The sequence below is a fragment of the Pteropus medius genome, unplaced genomic scaffold, assembly GCF_902729225.1.
Source record: "Pteropus medius unplaced genomic scaffold, Ma_sr-lr_union100, whole genome shotgun sequence".
Classification (NCBI taxonomy): Eukaryota; Metazoa; Chordata; class Mammalia; order Chiroptera; family Pteropodidae; genus Pteropus; species Pteropus medius.
This window is the reverse complement of record NW_024343580.1, coordinates 692,292-709,136: the sequence shown is the minus strand read 5'-3', so window position 1 is coordinate 709,136 and position 16,845 is coordinate 692,292. Positions and strand designations below refer to the sequence as shown.

Here is a 16,845-nt window from a genome sequence, read left to right as displayed (position 1 = left end):
CACACACATATGCACACACTTACCCACACACACGCACACGCACACGCCCGCGGAAATGCTACATTTTTCATTATCGCCCCTAACGAGCTTTCTCAGGCGTTTTTCCTAAACGCTCTCCACGCATGAAATCTTAACAGCACAGATGTACTGCACGTCTGTTTCGCACTCCGTGTACATCCGCGCACATCTGTGCTTTATACGTAAAAAGAATAAACATCTTCGCCCCCAAAATCTGATTTCCGCCCCGCTGCTGGGAGCGCATGTATAAATGCAATGTATTATTAAAGTTAATGTCACACATTTCTCTTCACTGTTGTAACTCGACCAGAAATTTTAAAACACAGATGCGGCTCACACGATGCCACTTGGCAGCACTGGCGCTGACAGAAAGCAGATGCGAATGTCATGGTGTGCAGGCGTGTGCTGTGCACAGACACGGCCACAGATAGGTACCTGTGTGCACACGGACGCACACGCACAAAGCCCAGGTCTGACCACCGACACACCTGGAAGCAGGGCCACCCCAGCTGCAGTGTGCACACGTGCACCCAGATCTTGGCTTCTAAATACCCCTCTCCCCTACGGAACCAGAGCTCCTTGGAGAAATGGCTGAGTCCTGAGCTGGGGCAAAGAGGAGCCTGGAGCTTTCTGTGGCAGAAGGGAAGAGGCTGCTAAAACATGATACGAACACGTCAAAAGACACACAGAAGCCGGTGGGAAGCAGTTCCCACTGGTCACTCCCGAAACAACTCGAGCATCGAGATAAATCGTGACGGGAACTGATGCCAACTCTCAGAATAAAACAGAAAACCGTAATCCGAGAGGGAGGGGAAGGAAAGGCAAAGGCGGGGGAGGGGAGGACTAGATATTTATACTGTTTCCAAGTGTCTTCTGGAGAACACTCGTGATCCACACACGAGGGGGCACGGAGTGACTTCGGGGTGGAGACCCCCCCCTCCGGCCACCACAGCCCCAGCAACGGGACGAATCCAGACCACATGCCACGTGCAGTGCAGGACACAAGGAGAATTAGCATCGCGGCTGCTCTAGCGACGGGGCTCGAGCAGAGACGGGGCTCGAGCGGAGACGGGGCTCGAGCGGAGACGGGGCTCGAGTGGACACGTAACCCGCGGCAACACGAGGCGGCAACGTCGAGATCCCCCAGGGAAGGCCGAGGCGCTACCCACAGTGAAAGGGGCTGACGAGCACACAGGGCCCTCGAGCTGACCCTCCCGCTGCAAGGACACACACACTGCGACCGGAGTGGCTCCCCGGGCAGCACCACTGCTGCCGTGGTCAGTGGTTCTGGAGGAGGACACCCTCATCGGAGGCCACCCGCGGGGCGCAGGGCACCAAGTCCCCAGCTGACTCTCAAATGAGTGAAGGAAAAGTTATAGGTACTGCACTTACAGCTTCTCCCTAAGTCTAAGACAGTTTCAAAAGAAAGAAGGAAGGAAGGAAGGAAGGAAGGAAGGAGGGAGGGAGGGAGGAAGGGAGGGAGGGAGGGGAAGAAATCTGCCGCAGCGAGAAGGCTTCCTGGCTCCTCTCGCGTGGGCCTTCCTCCCTCTGCTCTCCACCGCCCTGGTGTCATGCAGCTCGGCCTCTGGGACCAAGTGGCCTCCTGCTGGCACTCGGGAACTCTCTGGACACCTGAGGGCCGCTTTTTCCGTCGGCGGGCATCCCAGCAACACCCGCTGCGGAGCCCTGCTCTCCCAGAAGCGGCATGAGAACCGGGACTGGACCGGCCGGCCCCGGCCCCCCTGGCCGAGCACGGCCGGCCTGGCAGTGCAGAGGCTCGGCAGTAACCCCTCGAGAGAAGGAACACAGCGATGAAGAAGCAAAGGGACCAAGGGACGCCAGGCTCTGTGGGACCCAGAGATGAAGACTCGGAGGGGCTCACGCCAGGCTAGAGGGGACAGGCACGCTCACACGGACGCCGGCACCCCTCACTCGAAGTCCATCCAGGTCCTGGGTTGGACAGTGAGCAAGAGTATGGCTCCCAGGTGGTATCGACGTAACCAACGTGCAGGCGTGGGCTCGGGGACACTCAGGGATGCTGAAGAGAGTGAAATCAGGATGCTTTCCAGAGCAGGGGCCTCTAGACTAGCTCCTCCAGGAAGAACAGGCCAAGAGCACGGGAGGTCTCGCAGAGGCACTGCACACGAGGGACACCCACGGAAAAGGCGTGCAGCGGGCAGGCGGGCCGGGGCGTCCGGCAAGGGGCAGGGCCCGGAAGCAGGGCGCTGGAGTGTGGGCAGGGCAAACCCGGAGGGCTCCCAAGCCCTCTGTGCCATAGCCCTGCCACCTGCCAGGGCGGCGCAAGCAATGCCTGGGGAGAGGGGGTGCCCCGAAGGTTCAAGCTGCAGGCCAGACGCGAGGGCTGTCGCCTGCTGGCATCAGGACCGCACAACCGAAGCCACTCCAGACACACGCCATCGCTTACGAGGATCAGCAGATTGTGGCCATAGCTAATTAGTTTAATTAAACCCAAGGTGGCTTCCAGGCATTCTGAATAAAAAATAAAGCACACCCTGCCGGCTCCAGGAGGGCACGACAAAGGGGCAACTTGGATGTCTCTGCGAATACCTCCCAGCGCCCGGCTCTGTACACAGCAGGTGCTCAATCAGTGCGTGTTGCTGTCGAGCTCCTTTATGGCCAGTAACCCAGCCGAGAGCAACTCAGAGAGGAGGGGCACTCCAGATGCTACCATCTGAAACTGGATGTCACCATGAGAAGCCAGCGTGGCATTCTGGAAAAAGGTGACATGGTGGAGGCCTTGGAGTAGGATGGGTCCCAGGCACACTGTGACGGGGGAGATGGAAAGGCCCTACAAATGACTTACTGACACGGTATCCAGATTCCCACGGGAAACAGGCCCACACTGCCCACCCATCCAGCCCAAGGAATCGGACACACACCACGAACCACCCGAGGAGCAGGCCGGGAACATCCGCCGGCGAGTCGGCAGGACCGAAATCACAATTCATTTACACAGTCCTGGAAGGGACACCTACGTTAGGGTTTTAGTTTCACCACTTACTATCTGTGTGGCCTGGGACCAGTCACCTAACCTCCTGAGCTTTTGCTGCCTCATGAAACTGGGGTGACGCACTCCTCCCGGACTGCCTGGCCCAGGGCAGGACCAGCGAGCAAGGGCAGCTGAGATTGTTCTTGTGATCCAACCACCGTGGACCAAGAGGACCTGCCTTCGCCCCGCCTCTCAGGGAGTAAGTGTCCCGGATGACCTCTCGCAGACCCTGCACAGCCATTCACGGTCACACAGTTGTCTCTTTAACTGTGAAAACACAGATGGGGCCATGCCAGGTCACCCCCAGCCCAGTGACACAGGTTCCCAGGGCACCTACAGCCGTCCCTCTGCCAGCACAAAGGTCAGTGTGACCAGCCACACCCTCCACGAGAGCAGCCCTCAGCTACAAGGGCCATCCCCGCCAGTGTCCAGGGGATCACCCTAAATGTTTACCCAGCACTGCACCAGGGGCGTTCTCTGCCCCGCCCCGCATCGAATCCTCACAATGAGGCTATGACGGGGCTACTAATGCTGCCCCATTACGCAGATGGGGAAACTGAGGCCCCAAAGGTGGTGACCTACCTGGGAGGTGACAGTGTCAGGTTTCAATCAGAGCATGTGGCCACAAAGACACACTGACACTCGCCCGCCTGGCTCCCCTCCCACCCAGCCCCCTCCACCCCGTTCACGTGGGCCGAGGCGGGTATCAGTGTTGCTGCCCCAGTTCCCGCCCCAGGAAGTCCCTGCACTTCCAGCCCAAGCCACCTGCCACAGCCAGCACCCCCCGTCCTCCCCCATCCTGTGGTCTGGCCCTCGGAGCTCCCCCGAAACCACAGCCGGGGAGGAGCGGCCACAAGACTCAGTGGTCCACCAGGCCCACGCTGGCCGCCCTGCAATGAGGTGCAAACTCGCTAGGAGCCAGCAGGCCTGGGCGGCCCCTGCAGCTCTCAGCCAAAGGCAGACACTCCCCTGCCCTCAGCAGCCCTTCCCCCATCTCTCCAGGGGAGGGGAGAGGTGAGGACTGAGGGGGGGACTGGATCTGTGACAGCGTGGTGTGGCAGGCCCTGGTGGCAGGGACTTTGGGCTGCGTAGCCCTCAGAGTGCCTAAGGATGGTGGTGCTGGCTTCGGGGGACCCCCGCGGGCCAGACCGGGCCCCCTCCCTGGGCCGTCCGCCTGCGAGGCCTGGCTTATTACTACTGAGTGGGAGAGCGGGTCCCCTGCCCCCTCAAGGCTCATCTTTGTCAACGGCAGTCCCCCCATCACCCCTGAAGGGGGGCATACCCCCATCTCCTTGGAAACTTGGTCACAGCCAAAGGGCAGAGGCCATGCGGCCCAGCCTGGAAAAGCAGTGACTCACTCCAGCCGGCTTCCCGATATCCCACTTGTGAACGGTCCTTGTCCACACAGGTCTGCCCAGGGCCCTGGGGCTACAGGGCTAAGAGGAGGGTGGCTCCTGGGCAGTGCTGGCCAGACCCAGGCCGGCACCCTGGTCCCCTGGGGCCCCTTCTAAGCCTGCTGGTGTGGGGGTTCCGCCACCCCAGGAAAGGCAAAACGAAAGCCTCGATCCTGCTTAAGTCTCGGCCAAGTTCCCTTCAAAGGGCCAAGAACGGCAGCTCCTTCGGGAGGAGCAGACATTTTCCTGGCGGTCCGTGGCCTCACACGCCTCGGCCACGACAAAGGCCACACTTAAGGGTGCCGGGGAAGCGACGAGGGCGGGGGTGGCTCCCTTTGCACCCAGTTGCGCAGCTCTGGGGACCCGATGCCGCTGGGCCAGCCGGGGTCCAGGAGGAAGCGGAGGCCGGCAGGGCGCAGGGGGCGGGGCCCGGGGCTCCCTGCTCCCCGGGGGCCCCTCCGGCCGCGCCTCGGGCCGCGCTGCGCCGGCTCGTCTTCCACCGCGTCCTGCACCCGGCGCGAGGCGCGACCACGCGACGCCCATCGAGGCCTCCCAGTGCGGCGGGCTCCCCGGGGTCGGCAGAGACGCTCGCAGGGCCCCGGTGCCCAGGCCGGGGAGCTGGGGCGGCAGCGGTGGGCGCCCCGCCGGGGCTCGAGTCGCCCCTCACCCCGGAGGCTCCGGGACAGTGGCCGCCGGTGGCGGAGGCTCGCCCCCGGCTTGAGGGACTTCGGTCAACTTCGCGCCTTCCGGGGTTGCCCCTCGGAGGAACCGGCTCGAAGGCCCAGGGTGCGCCGCCCCCTCTCTCTCTCTGCTCTGCGTCCCGCCGCCCGCCGACCTCCCCGAGCCCAGCCGCTTCTGCCACTGTCCCGGGACTTTCCATGGGTGCGACCTCGGCGTCGGCGTCCTCCCGGCGCGCCCGGACCCTCACCTGGGACATCTGCGGCCGAAAGTTGATGTCCTTGAGGTCGATGGAGCCGGGGGACAGGTTGTGCAGCAGCTGGCACAGGAGGACGCCGTCGCGCAGCGCCTGCGCCAGGTCGAAGACCACGGCCGAGGGCCACACCACCCGGTGGTTGGGCGGCAGGACCTTGCAGTCGATGAGCCAGCGGCCGCACTGCCGCCACTGCTCCATGGCGCCCGCCTGGCCGGCCGCTCAGCGCAGGGCTCGGGCCAAAGTGCGGCGGCCGCGGGGCATCCCGCCCGGGCCGCGCCGGGCTCGGTGGCCGGGGCGGGGCTTCGCGCGGGCGGCCCGGGTCCCCGCTGCGCCGCCGCGCGTCCCCTCCTCTTCCTCCTCCGGCTCCTCTTCGACCGCCGCTCCCGCCCACGTGCGGCCTCGGGGCGGGCGGCGGGCAGCCCGCCGGTCCCCCTTACACGCGCGCGTCCCCCGGGGCAGCGGGCCGCGCTCCACGCCGTCCGCGGCGGCCGCGCGCCGCGATCAGCCCCGCCGGGCACCGCATCCTGCGCTCCGGGCGCCCCGCTGCTGCCGCCCGCCCCGCCCGAGACAAAGGCCCGCGGGTCGCTCGCTCTGCGCGTCCGGCCTGGGCCGCCTTCGCTGCCGCCGCTTTGTTCGCCCCGCCTGCGGGCTCCGCGCTTCGCTACCGCGCTCCGACTCAGTTGCTCGGCTTGCGGGCGCTGGGGGCGCGGGGGCGCGGGGGGCGCGGCCACGGCCCGGGCGGGGCGGAGTGGGGGCGGGGCGCTCGCCTGGCACCTCCCTGCGACCCAGGCGCCGCCCTCGCCACCACCCCCCACTTCCTGCCCCGCCGCCGCCCACGAAAGTTACGGAGGGCTGGGTCCCCGGCCCGCAGATTTACTCCCTGGGCGCCGGGTCTTGGGGGAGATCTGTGCTCCGGACTGGCGACCTCGTTTATGGAGTGAGAGCGGGGTCGCAGTCTCTGCGTCCCTCGCGAGTTCCGCTCCTGAAGATCGGGCGGTGGCCTCTATCGCGACGGGCGCCTCCGCATGGCCCCTCGTGGAACACAGACTCGGGGCGGGGGCGGGAGTCGACTGGGCAGAGGCCTCCCACGCCCCCTTGGCCGGTCAGCTGCCCTCCCGGGGCATAACTGGAGGCTGGGGGCACAGCGGTGGGGTACCCGCCCAGAGCTCCGTCCCTATCTGCCACATTGGCCTGCCCGGCAAGAAACCCCCAGACCCCCAAACAAAGACCGGGAGTCCCCTGCTTAAAGCCTAGAGGCCGCTCCGGCCAGTCGCAGCTGCCCAGATGGCAAACCGTGGCATCCGAGGTGGATTTTGTGAGATAAGTAAGTGCGGGCGAGGAAAGGGGATGAGGCCTGGCCGGCCGGGTGGCGCCCGCCCCCGTGCTGGCTGCGGGGTCCGCTGACCTTGGCCTGAACTCTTTCCTGGGCCACGCCCTGGAGGGAGGGCAGTGTTCTCAGCAGCTGGTCTCCTGCGGCAGTAGGAGGGCTTCAGCGACATAAAGAGCCCATCTGGCAATGAAATGGTGTCCCCAGCCGTCAGGAGCCCCTTGATTCCCATCTCTGATGTACTGGGCAGCCCTGGGCAAGTCCGAACCCTGATCTGTCCTGGAGTCTGAGTGTGGGGTGACCAATCTCAGAGGGGCCACCGCCCTGGACTCTTGTGATTGAGCCCTGTACCTGTGTGAGCTGGGACGCACTGGGACACGCGTGGCCCAGTCCCCCTCTTCCTTTGGCATTTCTGGTGCTGGAGCCAGAGCAGGGTGACACCTTCACCTCATTTTGAACCCAGAGAGAGTCCCGTGGGCCCTCTGTTCTGAGAATTGGCCTCTGCAGAGTCAGACTTGCTCCTTCGCAAACTGAGGTGGAAGCAGGGCCCTCGGGCCAGGGTCTGGCCCAGGGAGAGAGGTGGGGGAGGCGCTGGCCTCCCAGGGCCTGCGGGGAGTGGCCCCGGCCAGAGTAAAATCAGGCCAAGTGCCCAGCGGGCTCTACGTTCCTGTCCAGCATCCTTCCTCTGAGGAAACAGGGTGTGGCACCTTGGAGAACATGCTCAGGAGGGAATCTGCCTGCGGGGAGGGGGGGGGTCTGCCTTCCTTGCCTGAGACAAAAGCAAACATTCTGCAGCCCTGAGAAATTGCAAAGTGGGGGACAGAGCCTGAACCCCAGCCCCTCCAGCCTCCACTCGGAGAGGCTGCGCAGGCACCTTCCGCTAGCACTGCCCCGCCCCTCCCCTGTAGAATGGAGAGCGCCCCACCATACCCGGCAGAGTCGCTTGTGAAGAATGAACAGGACGAACTACCCAGAGGCTCTGCACCATGCTTGGTGCCGAACGCAGCTCCCACAGCCCCTCGCTTGGGATGCCCTCTTCCTGGTGCCCCATAAAGGCCTGTGTCTATGTCTCTCTCCCACAGGTAGCGCCCTCAGCAAGAAAAGGACCTCTGTCCTCACTGCCCTTGGCCATCCTGCTGGACAGAGAACCAACCAAGGTGATGAGCAGGGGGCTGGGGCACAGGCCCCCTTGTCAGCCAACAACGCAGACAGTCATCTGCTGCCCCCTGGTGGGTGTGGAGGGCACTGTCGCCGCCTGCCTGCCCCGTGTTGGGCCACACTTTTGCCCAGCTGTCTGGGGAAGAGCCGAGTCAGCAGACCCAGACCTCCCCGCCGTGCGGTCCTGACCCAGTCACAACACTTCCCTGAGTCCCAGTTCCCTAACCTGGACGATGGGGACATTCACCACCCTGTGTTCCTCCCAGGGTCCTAGGGAGGCTCTGCGGGCAGGCTGGGTGTGAGTGAATGATGGAAACTTGATGGAAAACTCTCTTCCAAACACTTGCTGTGTGTGTATCATGAGCAGGTCCGGACTGGGTCAACTCAGCATATTTCAGGAAGAGGAGACACCGTCCCACAAAATCTCCCCGCCATACACATACTCTGGGACTCAGAGCTGTTTGCCAGGACTAACTGTGACACACGCCTGGGGCGGTGGTTCCCATGGCACTCCGGAGATGGCCCCCCGGAGAGGAGCCCACAGACTGCACATGCGCAGTACCCCCGGAGCCCGCCTTTTAGCCGGGTCAGCTTAAGACGCCCGTTTTCTTTAGGGAGCGAGGCCCCGTGCTAAGTACAGGACAGTCCGCAGGAGAGGCGTGAGGCAGGGGGATCCCTATCCAGGAGAGCAGATGAAATCCAGGGGGAAGAGGTGTCAGGACCAGCCACATACCCCAAAGTATGGAAGGAGGGTCACAGGCCACCTCCGCACCTGCCACCTGCACCACCCTGGCCCCTTCGGACTGTCCTAAGCCACCAGCCAGGATGCGGTGAGCCTTGGTGAGGCCCCGTCTCTCCTGCCCACAGGGAGTCCTCCCCAAAGGCAAAATCTAACTTCTTCCTGTGCCAGTCGCCGGTGACCTCATCTCCTGCAGCACGGCAGTCCCTCCCAGCATGCCCTCGCCCCAGAGCCTTTGCACTGGCCATCCCAGCAGAGGGGCCCCTGGCTCACCCCCTCGCGTTCTCCTTGACCCCCCCATCCCCGCTCTCCTTCTCTGCTCCCCCCGCCGCCGTGCATGTGGGGTGGCGTGCTCAGTCGCATCCCTCTAAACTGTCAGCTCGGTGGCAGCAGGGACCACCTCTGTCCTGCCCCCATTTTGCACCCAGCACTGCAAACTGAGCTCAGCCCATGGGAGCTGGTCAAAAAACAGCTGTCGAATGAAACGCCGAATGAACAAGCCAACAGCTTGGCAAAGCACAGCAACTATGATCTTTAAATGCAATCTATTCTGTCATAGAAGCCGCAGGTCTGTGTTAAGCTGACTCGGAGATTTTTTTTAAAAAAATAGGCTCTATGGTCTATCTACATTTGTAACATATTTCAACAACGTTTGTAGTGTACTTTAACATCACGTGTGACTGCCGAACGTCACACTACATAAGATTTGCACTGAATGCAGCACATTGCTCACAGCTCGTTGTGGTCCAGCAGCAGAGGGGACTGTAAGGGCCTCTCGCATTTCGAGTGCCGGGTGGCTGGCCGGAGGTCTCCTTTAAGCCTCACAGGTACAATCGCTGTTATTGTCCTGAGCGCCTTGTGAGCTGCCCAGCGTCACTCAGCAGTGCCCCGAAGGAGTCAGGTCCTTGTGCCAGGCGTCCCCAGCACCTACTACACCCAAATATCGCCGTTGCAAGGGTTTCTGTGCCCGGGGACTTCCTGCTGTCCCTTTGACAAGCCGATTTGGGTGGGTGGGTGACCAGGTAGGGGGGAAAATGCTGTGGTGACTGGAACACGGAGATACCGACTCAGCAGCAGAACGCAGAGCCTCGAAAGGCACGCACGCAGGCACCTGCGCACACGCCCCCACGCAGAAACGCGGCGGGAAGTGCCTGCTGGGGCGACCGTGGCATCTGAGCTGGAGGAGAGCCGGGTGCAGAAGTGCAGCCACACAGCCCCGAGCTCTCGGAAGCCTGGTGGCCGTCAGGTCTGTGGAGGTCCCCGAGGGGCGGCCTTTGGAGGGAGTCAGGCTGAGAGGCTTCCTGGGAGGCGCCCCGGGGCTTCCTACTCTGCCTCTCTCCCTGGAGAGTAACTCAGACGGCGAATGACTGCGAGGCTCCCGCGTCGGAGCCCAGTCTGCCACCAGGCACTGCGCTAAGCCCTCCAGGGGAGGCCCTACCACAGCCTGCATGTGTTTTGCAGGTGAAGGTTCACAGAGCGGAAGGGACTTGCCCCAGGGCAGAGCGGGCTGTGAGCGGGTCTGAATGCCGAGGGTGTCTCCTGGCAGCGCAGGGGAATCTGAGCCCCCCACGCCCCACGGGCGTCACCCTCAGCAGCCAGAGCCCCAGTTCCCCGAGCACAGGGTCGAGGGTGGTACGTGGACTGCAGGGCTCTCTCTGCCCGTCCCTCCATCCATCCTTGGTCCCTCCGTCCATCCCTCCCACATCCTCCATCCAGGAAGCATCGACAGCACTGGCTTTGTTCATGGGGGCAAGAGAAAGTGAATATTTTGACTTTTCCCAACATGACTGGGTAAAGGGATTATTCTCAAGTCCAAACCCCGTAAACAGACATGTTTTTGCAAATCCCATCTGTAGCTGTATCATGCAAATTCAGCTGTCACCATTTCTCGGCAAACTACTGGTGCAGAGAGAGGCCATGTGGCCCACCAGAGGGTCCGGTGACGCCCCACTGGACAGGTGGGTGCGGGCTCTTCACATTTTGTTTGAAAAGACAAAATGCAGATTTTTCGCTGATGTTGCTTCGACTTTCAAAATGCACTCGAATGCTGTCCTTGGTTTGTGCTTCAAACGGTGACCTCGAAGTCTGAGAGGCACCTGTGAGGCTGGGGTGCAGGGTCACCTAATCTGGGCTCCCAGGAAGGGGAGAAGAGCCTCTGGGACTTGATTCATTTGTAGGCAAGAGGCTGAGAATTGGGTGTTTGGGGTACAGTTCGGGTTTCTGCGGGAGTCCCTCTCACCGTGGCACCAACAAGCCACCTTGACAAAGGACAGAAATGAGAGTCCAGGCCAGCGAGGGGCACACCCAAGACCCACGTGGCTGGCTGTGAGTCACGGGACACGAGGGTGACAGGGGCGTCCGCTGCCACTGAACGTGCTCCTTGGCAGGCTCGGCTGTCACGCCGGCTGCCAGCAGTGCTGGCTCTTACAGAAGGAGAGGCAGCACTCCGTGGAGTCAGAGCCAGGGGCAGCTGTTCACAGTTTGCCCGCTCCGTTTGGTGTGCAGGGCCGCCCTTAGACCTAGGCAGGAGACAGCCCCGCCCACTGCCCCTGCGGCCCTCCTGCATCCTGGCCACCTCATGGGGAGATAGGTGAGCACAGCCACCCATCCATCTACATCCATCCATCCACCCACCCGTCCACACGTCCACCCGTCATCCATCCATCTATCCATCCATCCATGCACCCATCCAGAAAATGTTTCCTGAATACTCACCCTGCATGAGCCATGCCCCATGGGGAGCCTGAGCTGGTCCAGGATTACCAGTCAGGAGGGAGGACTCAGGGATGGGGGCGACAGAGGCTGCTCCCAGGCCTCTTGCCTCCTGGGAGGGTCCCAGGGGTCTGAGAGGGTGCCCTGTTGTTTCTGAGCAGAGCTCAGGCCCTGCAGACATCCTGACCCCCTATCCACCTCCAATGAACTTTCCCGCTTTATCCCGATGCAATGTGGTGACCGCCCCGACCCTCGCAGAGGTCCCCTGAGTCATCTCAAAGGTCACCCAGGTGGGCTCGGCAGGAGCGAGATTTGCCTTTCACAGGTTTCCGGGCTTTACCTCGTGAGAGAAGAGAAGGATCCGACCCCCCACTGCCGCTGGGCCAAGGGCTGGGCTCGGCCAGGAGGTGCCCCATCCCACACCCCTCTGTGGGGGCCACCTCCTGAGACTTGGAGCTAGGCCTAGGGAAGATCCCGCAGCCTTGCTTCTGGAGCCTTCCACCTGTGCTTGAGCCGAGGCAAGGGGGGCCAGGGCGTCCCCTCAGAGAGACAAAGGCCATGCGTGAGGGCTCCCAGCCCCGCCCAGCCACTCTGAGCCCGTGGGCAAGCGATTTAAGTTAAGTCTCTGAGACTCGGCGCAGAGACATCCCCAGGGCAGAGGCTGCACCGTGAGGGCCGGTGAGACGGATGCGTGCGCCGCACTCCGGACACCCCCTCCCAGGGGAAAACGCGGTCCCAGCCAGGGGGTTCCTGGGACTGGCTTTGATTCAGGAAGCTGGAGCTTCCCTACAGTTGGGGGGTCTCCACTTAGCCCACCCCAGGAGCCCAGCGCCACTGCCACAAGGGGGTGCTGCTGAGCACAGTCCATCCCCGCAAAGGGGACTGTCGGAGCCGGGATGTCCTGTCCTCACAGGCAGGCCACAGGCATGTCTGTCACCTGGGACCTTGGCTCAGAGCCTGGCTCATCTGGCCTGGGGCAGCCCAGCCCCCACCCCCAGTGTCGACTGGGAGGGACCACTCTCTGCGGTTCGCACTCACACCCTGGGCCGCGGCCGCCAGAACGGGGTCTGTCCCTCGGTCAGTGGGTGTCCACCGAGAGAGAGCTGGCATCTCCTCCTCTGCACATTTTAACCTGAGCCTCGCTGGGCACTTGTGTCATTGAATTTCTGGGGACCCGCCTCCCCTCCCGCCTCTGGTCCAAGGCCTCCTCTCTCCCTTCCCTCCAGGGTCAAAACAGGTCACAGCTCTCGCTGTCCTCCTGCCTACGCAGCCTGCGACTTCGCGAGCCCCTCTCAGCTCTGCTTCCAGGGGCCAGACCATGGCGACAGGTCTTTGCTGACAATGGCCAGCACCGGCCACGCACAGCCCAGCGGAGGCGGAGGCGGGACCGCCGGCTTTTCCTTTCAGGCCCCGCAGCCCCCCCGCCAGCCGGCAACAGACCCCACTGAGAGTCCCTGGCCCGGGGCCGCGCGTCACGCCTCTCCCGGCGGGGACGGGGACGGGCGGCGGAAGGGCGGACTGGGCGCGCAGTGCCTCCGACGTTTGAACGACGGGGAAAGAGTCGTTTTGGGAACCGCAGAGATGGACGACTGTCGCAAGCAGCTGAGAATGCGCTGGGGCGGGTCCGCGAAGGCGAGCGTGGAGAATCACGCACTTGGGGCAGCGTGGGAACGCCGGGCGGCGGGCAGGGCCCGCGTGAGCCGGCCGCGGCCTCCTCGGCCAGGCCCAGGGCCCCGGCTGGGACTGAGTGGGGCCATGGGTCGCGAGGATGGAGATCCCTAGGTGGACGCTCTGGAAACTCACCACCCACACTGCTTTGGGAAACGCTGGGCGCGCAGGTGGCCACACACACACACACACACACACACACACACACAGACCTCCCAGCGGCCGCCTCCCGAGACATCGGGCGCTGGCATCCTCGCTGTCAGCCTGCGTCTGGGACTGAAATGTGGGAATCTTAGCTCTTTATTGTCTTTCCTGGAGAGTCATTAAAAAAAAATACCCTGCACCATAGCCGTCCGCTGAGCTTTCTGGCACTGGCGGGTCCTGGGTCCTCCAGAGCCCTTCGCTGGGGTCCTCACTGGGCGATCACAGGACACCCTTGGCCATATGGTCCCTCTCGTCCTGTCTCCTAATACGAATTGTACCTCTATCGGTTTTAGCCACAGCCTGGCCAGATAACCCATCCTAGAGTCCCCCGCTTTTTCCTGCATCCGTTTCCATGTAAACAGTGGGTTGAATGAGAAACATCCCCCCCAAAAAGGTACGGCAGGGTCACAGCCCTGAACCCCTGTCAATGTGACCTTACCGGAACAGGGGTCTTTGCAGATGTCATTAACTGAGAACGTTGAGATGAGATCATCCTGGATGATCTGGGCCCTAATCCAATGACAAGTGTCCTCATTAGAAATGCAGAGGAGAGTTGTCGGGGAGGAGGACAGAGACTGGGCATCTGGGCCACTGGCCGCGGAAGGCCCAGCACTGCCGGCAGCCACGGGAGCCAGGAGAGAGGTGCCAGGCCGAGCCTCTCCTCCAGAGCTGCGGGGAGTCGGGGGGCAGCGGGGGGTGGGGTGGGGAGTGGACCGCGAGCCTGCCAGCCACCTGATTTCCCACTGGCCATGCATCACCGAATGCCACTGATCGAAAAACATCGAATACATTAAAATTCATGAGGTCATAGTGATAATTCTTTAAAAACCCTGACTTTAAAAAAAAAAATCCCTTTAGAAGCCGATAGACCACTTCATTATTGTGAAATCTGACAGGTAAGGGGGGAGAAAATGAAGCATTTATAATTCCGCCTTTCCCGTATTTCGGGGGTAACCAAAGAGTTGATGAAGAAAGTTCTTCCCTGTAGGATAAGTCCAGAAAATAAAGGCAGAAGTAAAACCAGACTCAGAAAATCACCAAGCCGCAATCGTCGACGAGACCGTGGGCCGAAGTTACGACCATTCGTGGCAGTTCGAGTGATTCCGTGAAGGACAGATGGAGAATTCTGTCACGGGTAGATCGGGCTGCCAAGACCCAAAACCACCCGTCCATCCCAAAGCTGCCAGACAGAGAGAAGGTGGCCCCACAGGGACGCGAGTAGTCACGGGGAGTTTGGCCAGTGTGATGCATCGCCGAGACCCCAGGAACGCCGTTCCCCACTGAGACGCTGCTTGATCCCTCGTGAGAAAAAACTTCGAGTTCGGTGACCAGCGCTTGACTCCCGCGGCCGTCATTGCCTCCGTGTCCTTTTTCGGTCCCGAAAGCCATCTAGTTAACCACTTCGTACCAATCGTTTCTACCGACGTCTCTCTGGTCAAATCGCCGGTGTGATCTCCGTCTTCCAGCTCGGTCTTAGGAGTTAATCGCACGTACCGTGGGCCTCTCCCCGCAACCGACTTCCCTCTTCGCTTATTTCTAAAAATAAGATTTTAAGTTTTAATTTAGTTTTAGAGTTACAGAAACATTACAGGGATAGTCGAGTCCCCATTTACTCCGCACCCAATCTCTACTGTTGACGTCTGAGTCAGCTGGTACATTCGTCACAATGAATAAGCCAATAGTGACACATAGTCATGAACCGAAGTCCATACTTTATTCCGATTTCCCTTGTTTTTATCTCATGCTCTGTTCCTGTCCCAGGATCCCATCCAGGACCCACATGACGTTAAGTTGTCCTGTCTCCTTGGGCTCCTCTGGTCTGGGACAGTTTCTGACTTTCCCTGTTTTCGATGACCTTGGCAGCTTTGAGGAATGGTCAGGTGTTTCGTGAAGTGCCCCTCAGTCGGGACTCGTCTGGTGTGTCTTTCATGGTGAGACGGGGGATGGGCTTTCAGGAAGAAGACCACCGAGGTGAGGTGCCCTTCTTGTCACATCCTGTCACGGGTCCGTGCTGTCACCACGACTTATCTCGGCTGACGCTGACCTTGATCAAATGGCTGCCAGGCTTCTCCACTGTGAGGGTACTTGTCACCCGCTTTGGGGGACCTAACCCGAAGGATGGGGTGTCACGTCCCGCCCCTCGAAGACAGAGACTCTACCTAAACTACTCGTAATCTTCTACACGGGAGATGTGCTTCTTCTCCCTCATTTATTTATTCATTAAATGATGTCTTTCCGTCAATATGGAATCGTGGATATTTATTCTATACTTTGAGTTCTATATGCCAATACTTTATTTTGTTTTTTTTCCAGTCATTCCAGCTTTGGCCACTGGGGGCTCTTTCCGGTTGGGCTCCTGTGTCCCTTTGACATACCCCTCATCTCTGCGACCTTTTTTTCCTCTTTCGTTTTGTTTTTAGGAGCACGTCCTTACTTCCTGAGACTACAAGATGCTCCAGGCTCACCTTGTATATTTCTTGCCAGATGCTGGTATCCGCGCTGGCTCCAAGTTCAAGCCCTACTTCCTTTCATTGGAGAATACCAAAATCAAGATTGGAGGGGTAAGCATGTTCCCTGCTATTGGGGTGTCATTCTTCTAGGTCCCCTCAGTTCACGGAGCCAGCAAATACATGCCTGTATACCAACCCGTGAATACACGTATATCTAGAAACATTTCTGCGTGTAACCATCTACATCCATGTGAAGCTGAACGCGGGCTCACCCTGATACCTCCAGCTCTAATCCATCACCACGTGGATCATTCTAGCACCTCCTCTGCTTTTCTGCCGCTCCCACGCCAACGGTGAAAAACCTGGTTCCCACCATGCGCCATAGGTTACTTACCTGTTTAATACGTGCACAGCAGCATCGGAGTTCTGAACACAGACCCCTGCGGGAATGAACGTGTATTCTGATGAACACATTCTTGACTTAAGGCTAGCGCTGTTTGTGAAAACTTTTAAGAAAACTAATTTTCATCCCAGGGTCACCAGGATAGTGTCTCTTTTCTCGTAAAATCTCTATTGTTTCTTATTCACATGTATATCTGCAAGCCACCTGGGATTTCCCTTCGTGTGAGAGAGGGCTCGGGTTTAAGTGTTTTCCGTATGGATACCCAGGCGCCCCGGGACCATTTAGTGAGAAGTCCACCCCCACTACTTTGCCACGTCGACTGTCATCGATCAAGTGTGCAAAAGCGTGTGGACTTCCTCGTGAGCTTTCCGTTTAGTTATTCTATTTGTACTGGTGCTTGTACCACATAGCCTTCATCACGATGCCTTTGTAATAAGTTTGAAACTTCAGAGAAGCAGACCTCGCACGGATTTTCTGCTTTGAGATCTTACCAGTTTTCGATCCTTCACTTGTCCTCCTAGATTTTAGAGCTGCATACAAACTATTGCGATTTCGTTTGGGATTGCACCGAATCCGTAAACCAGTTGGGTTGGGAAGAGCTGACCTCTTTAGATGCTGTTTTCCAGTCCATGGAATTTCTCCATTTCAGGTTTCTTTTGCGTTTTCTTTCATTTTTGTGTAGAAGTCCTGAACACCTTTTGTTAGATTATTCCTAGGTGTTTGATATATTTTGATAGTATCGTAACAGATACCGCTACATTTTTTATGTTCTGTTTCTTGCTGGCATAGGGAACCGTACTTGATTCTCTCTCTTTATTTTTTTTCTCA

At 60.2% G+C, this 16,845-nt stretch overlaps 1 protein-coding gene across 1 annotated transcript in view; it reads right to left on the bottom strand.

Annotated features, from left to right (window-relative positions):
* Positions 1 to 6,072, bottom strand: part of LOC120606414 (guanine nucleotide exchange factor VAV2-like) — a 70,506-nt gene extending 64,434 nt beyond the window's left edge. The window contains exon 1 of the mRNA XM_039867606.1: positions 5,351 to 6,072. Coding sequence (XP_039723540.1) covers positions 5,351 to 5,554 — 204 coding nt within the window. The 5' untranslated portion in view covers positions 5,555 to 6,072. The remainder of the gene's footprint in view (positions 1 to 5,350) is intronic.
* Positions 6,073 to 16,845: the final 10,773 nt, after the last annotated feature.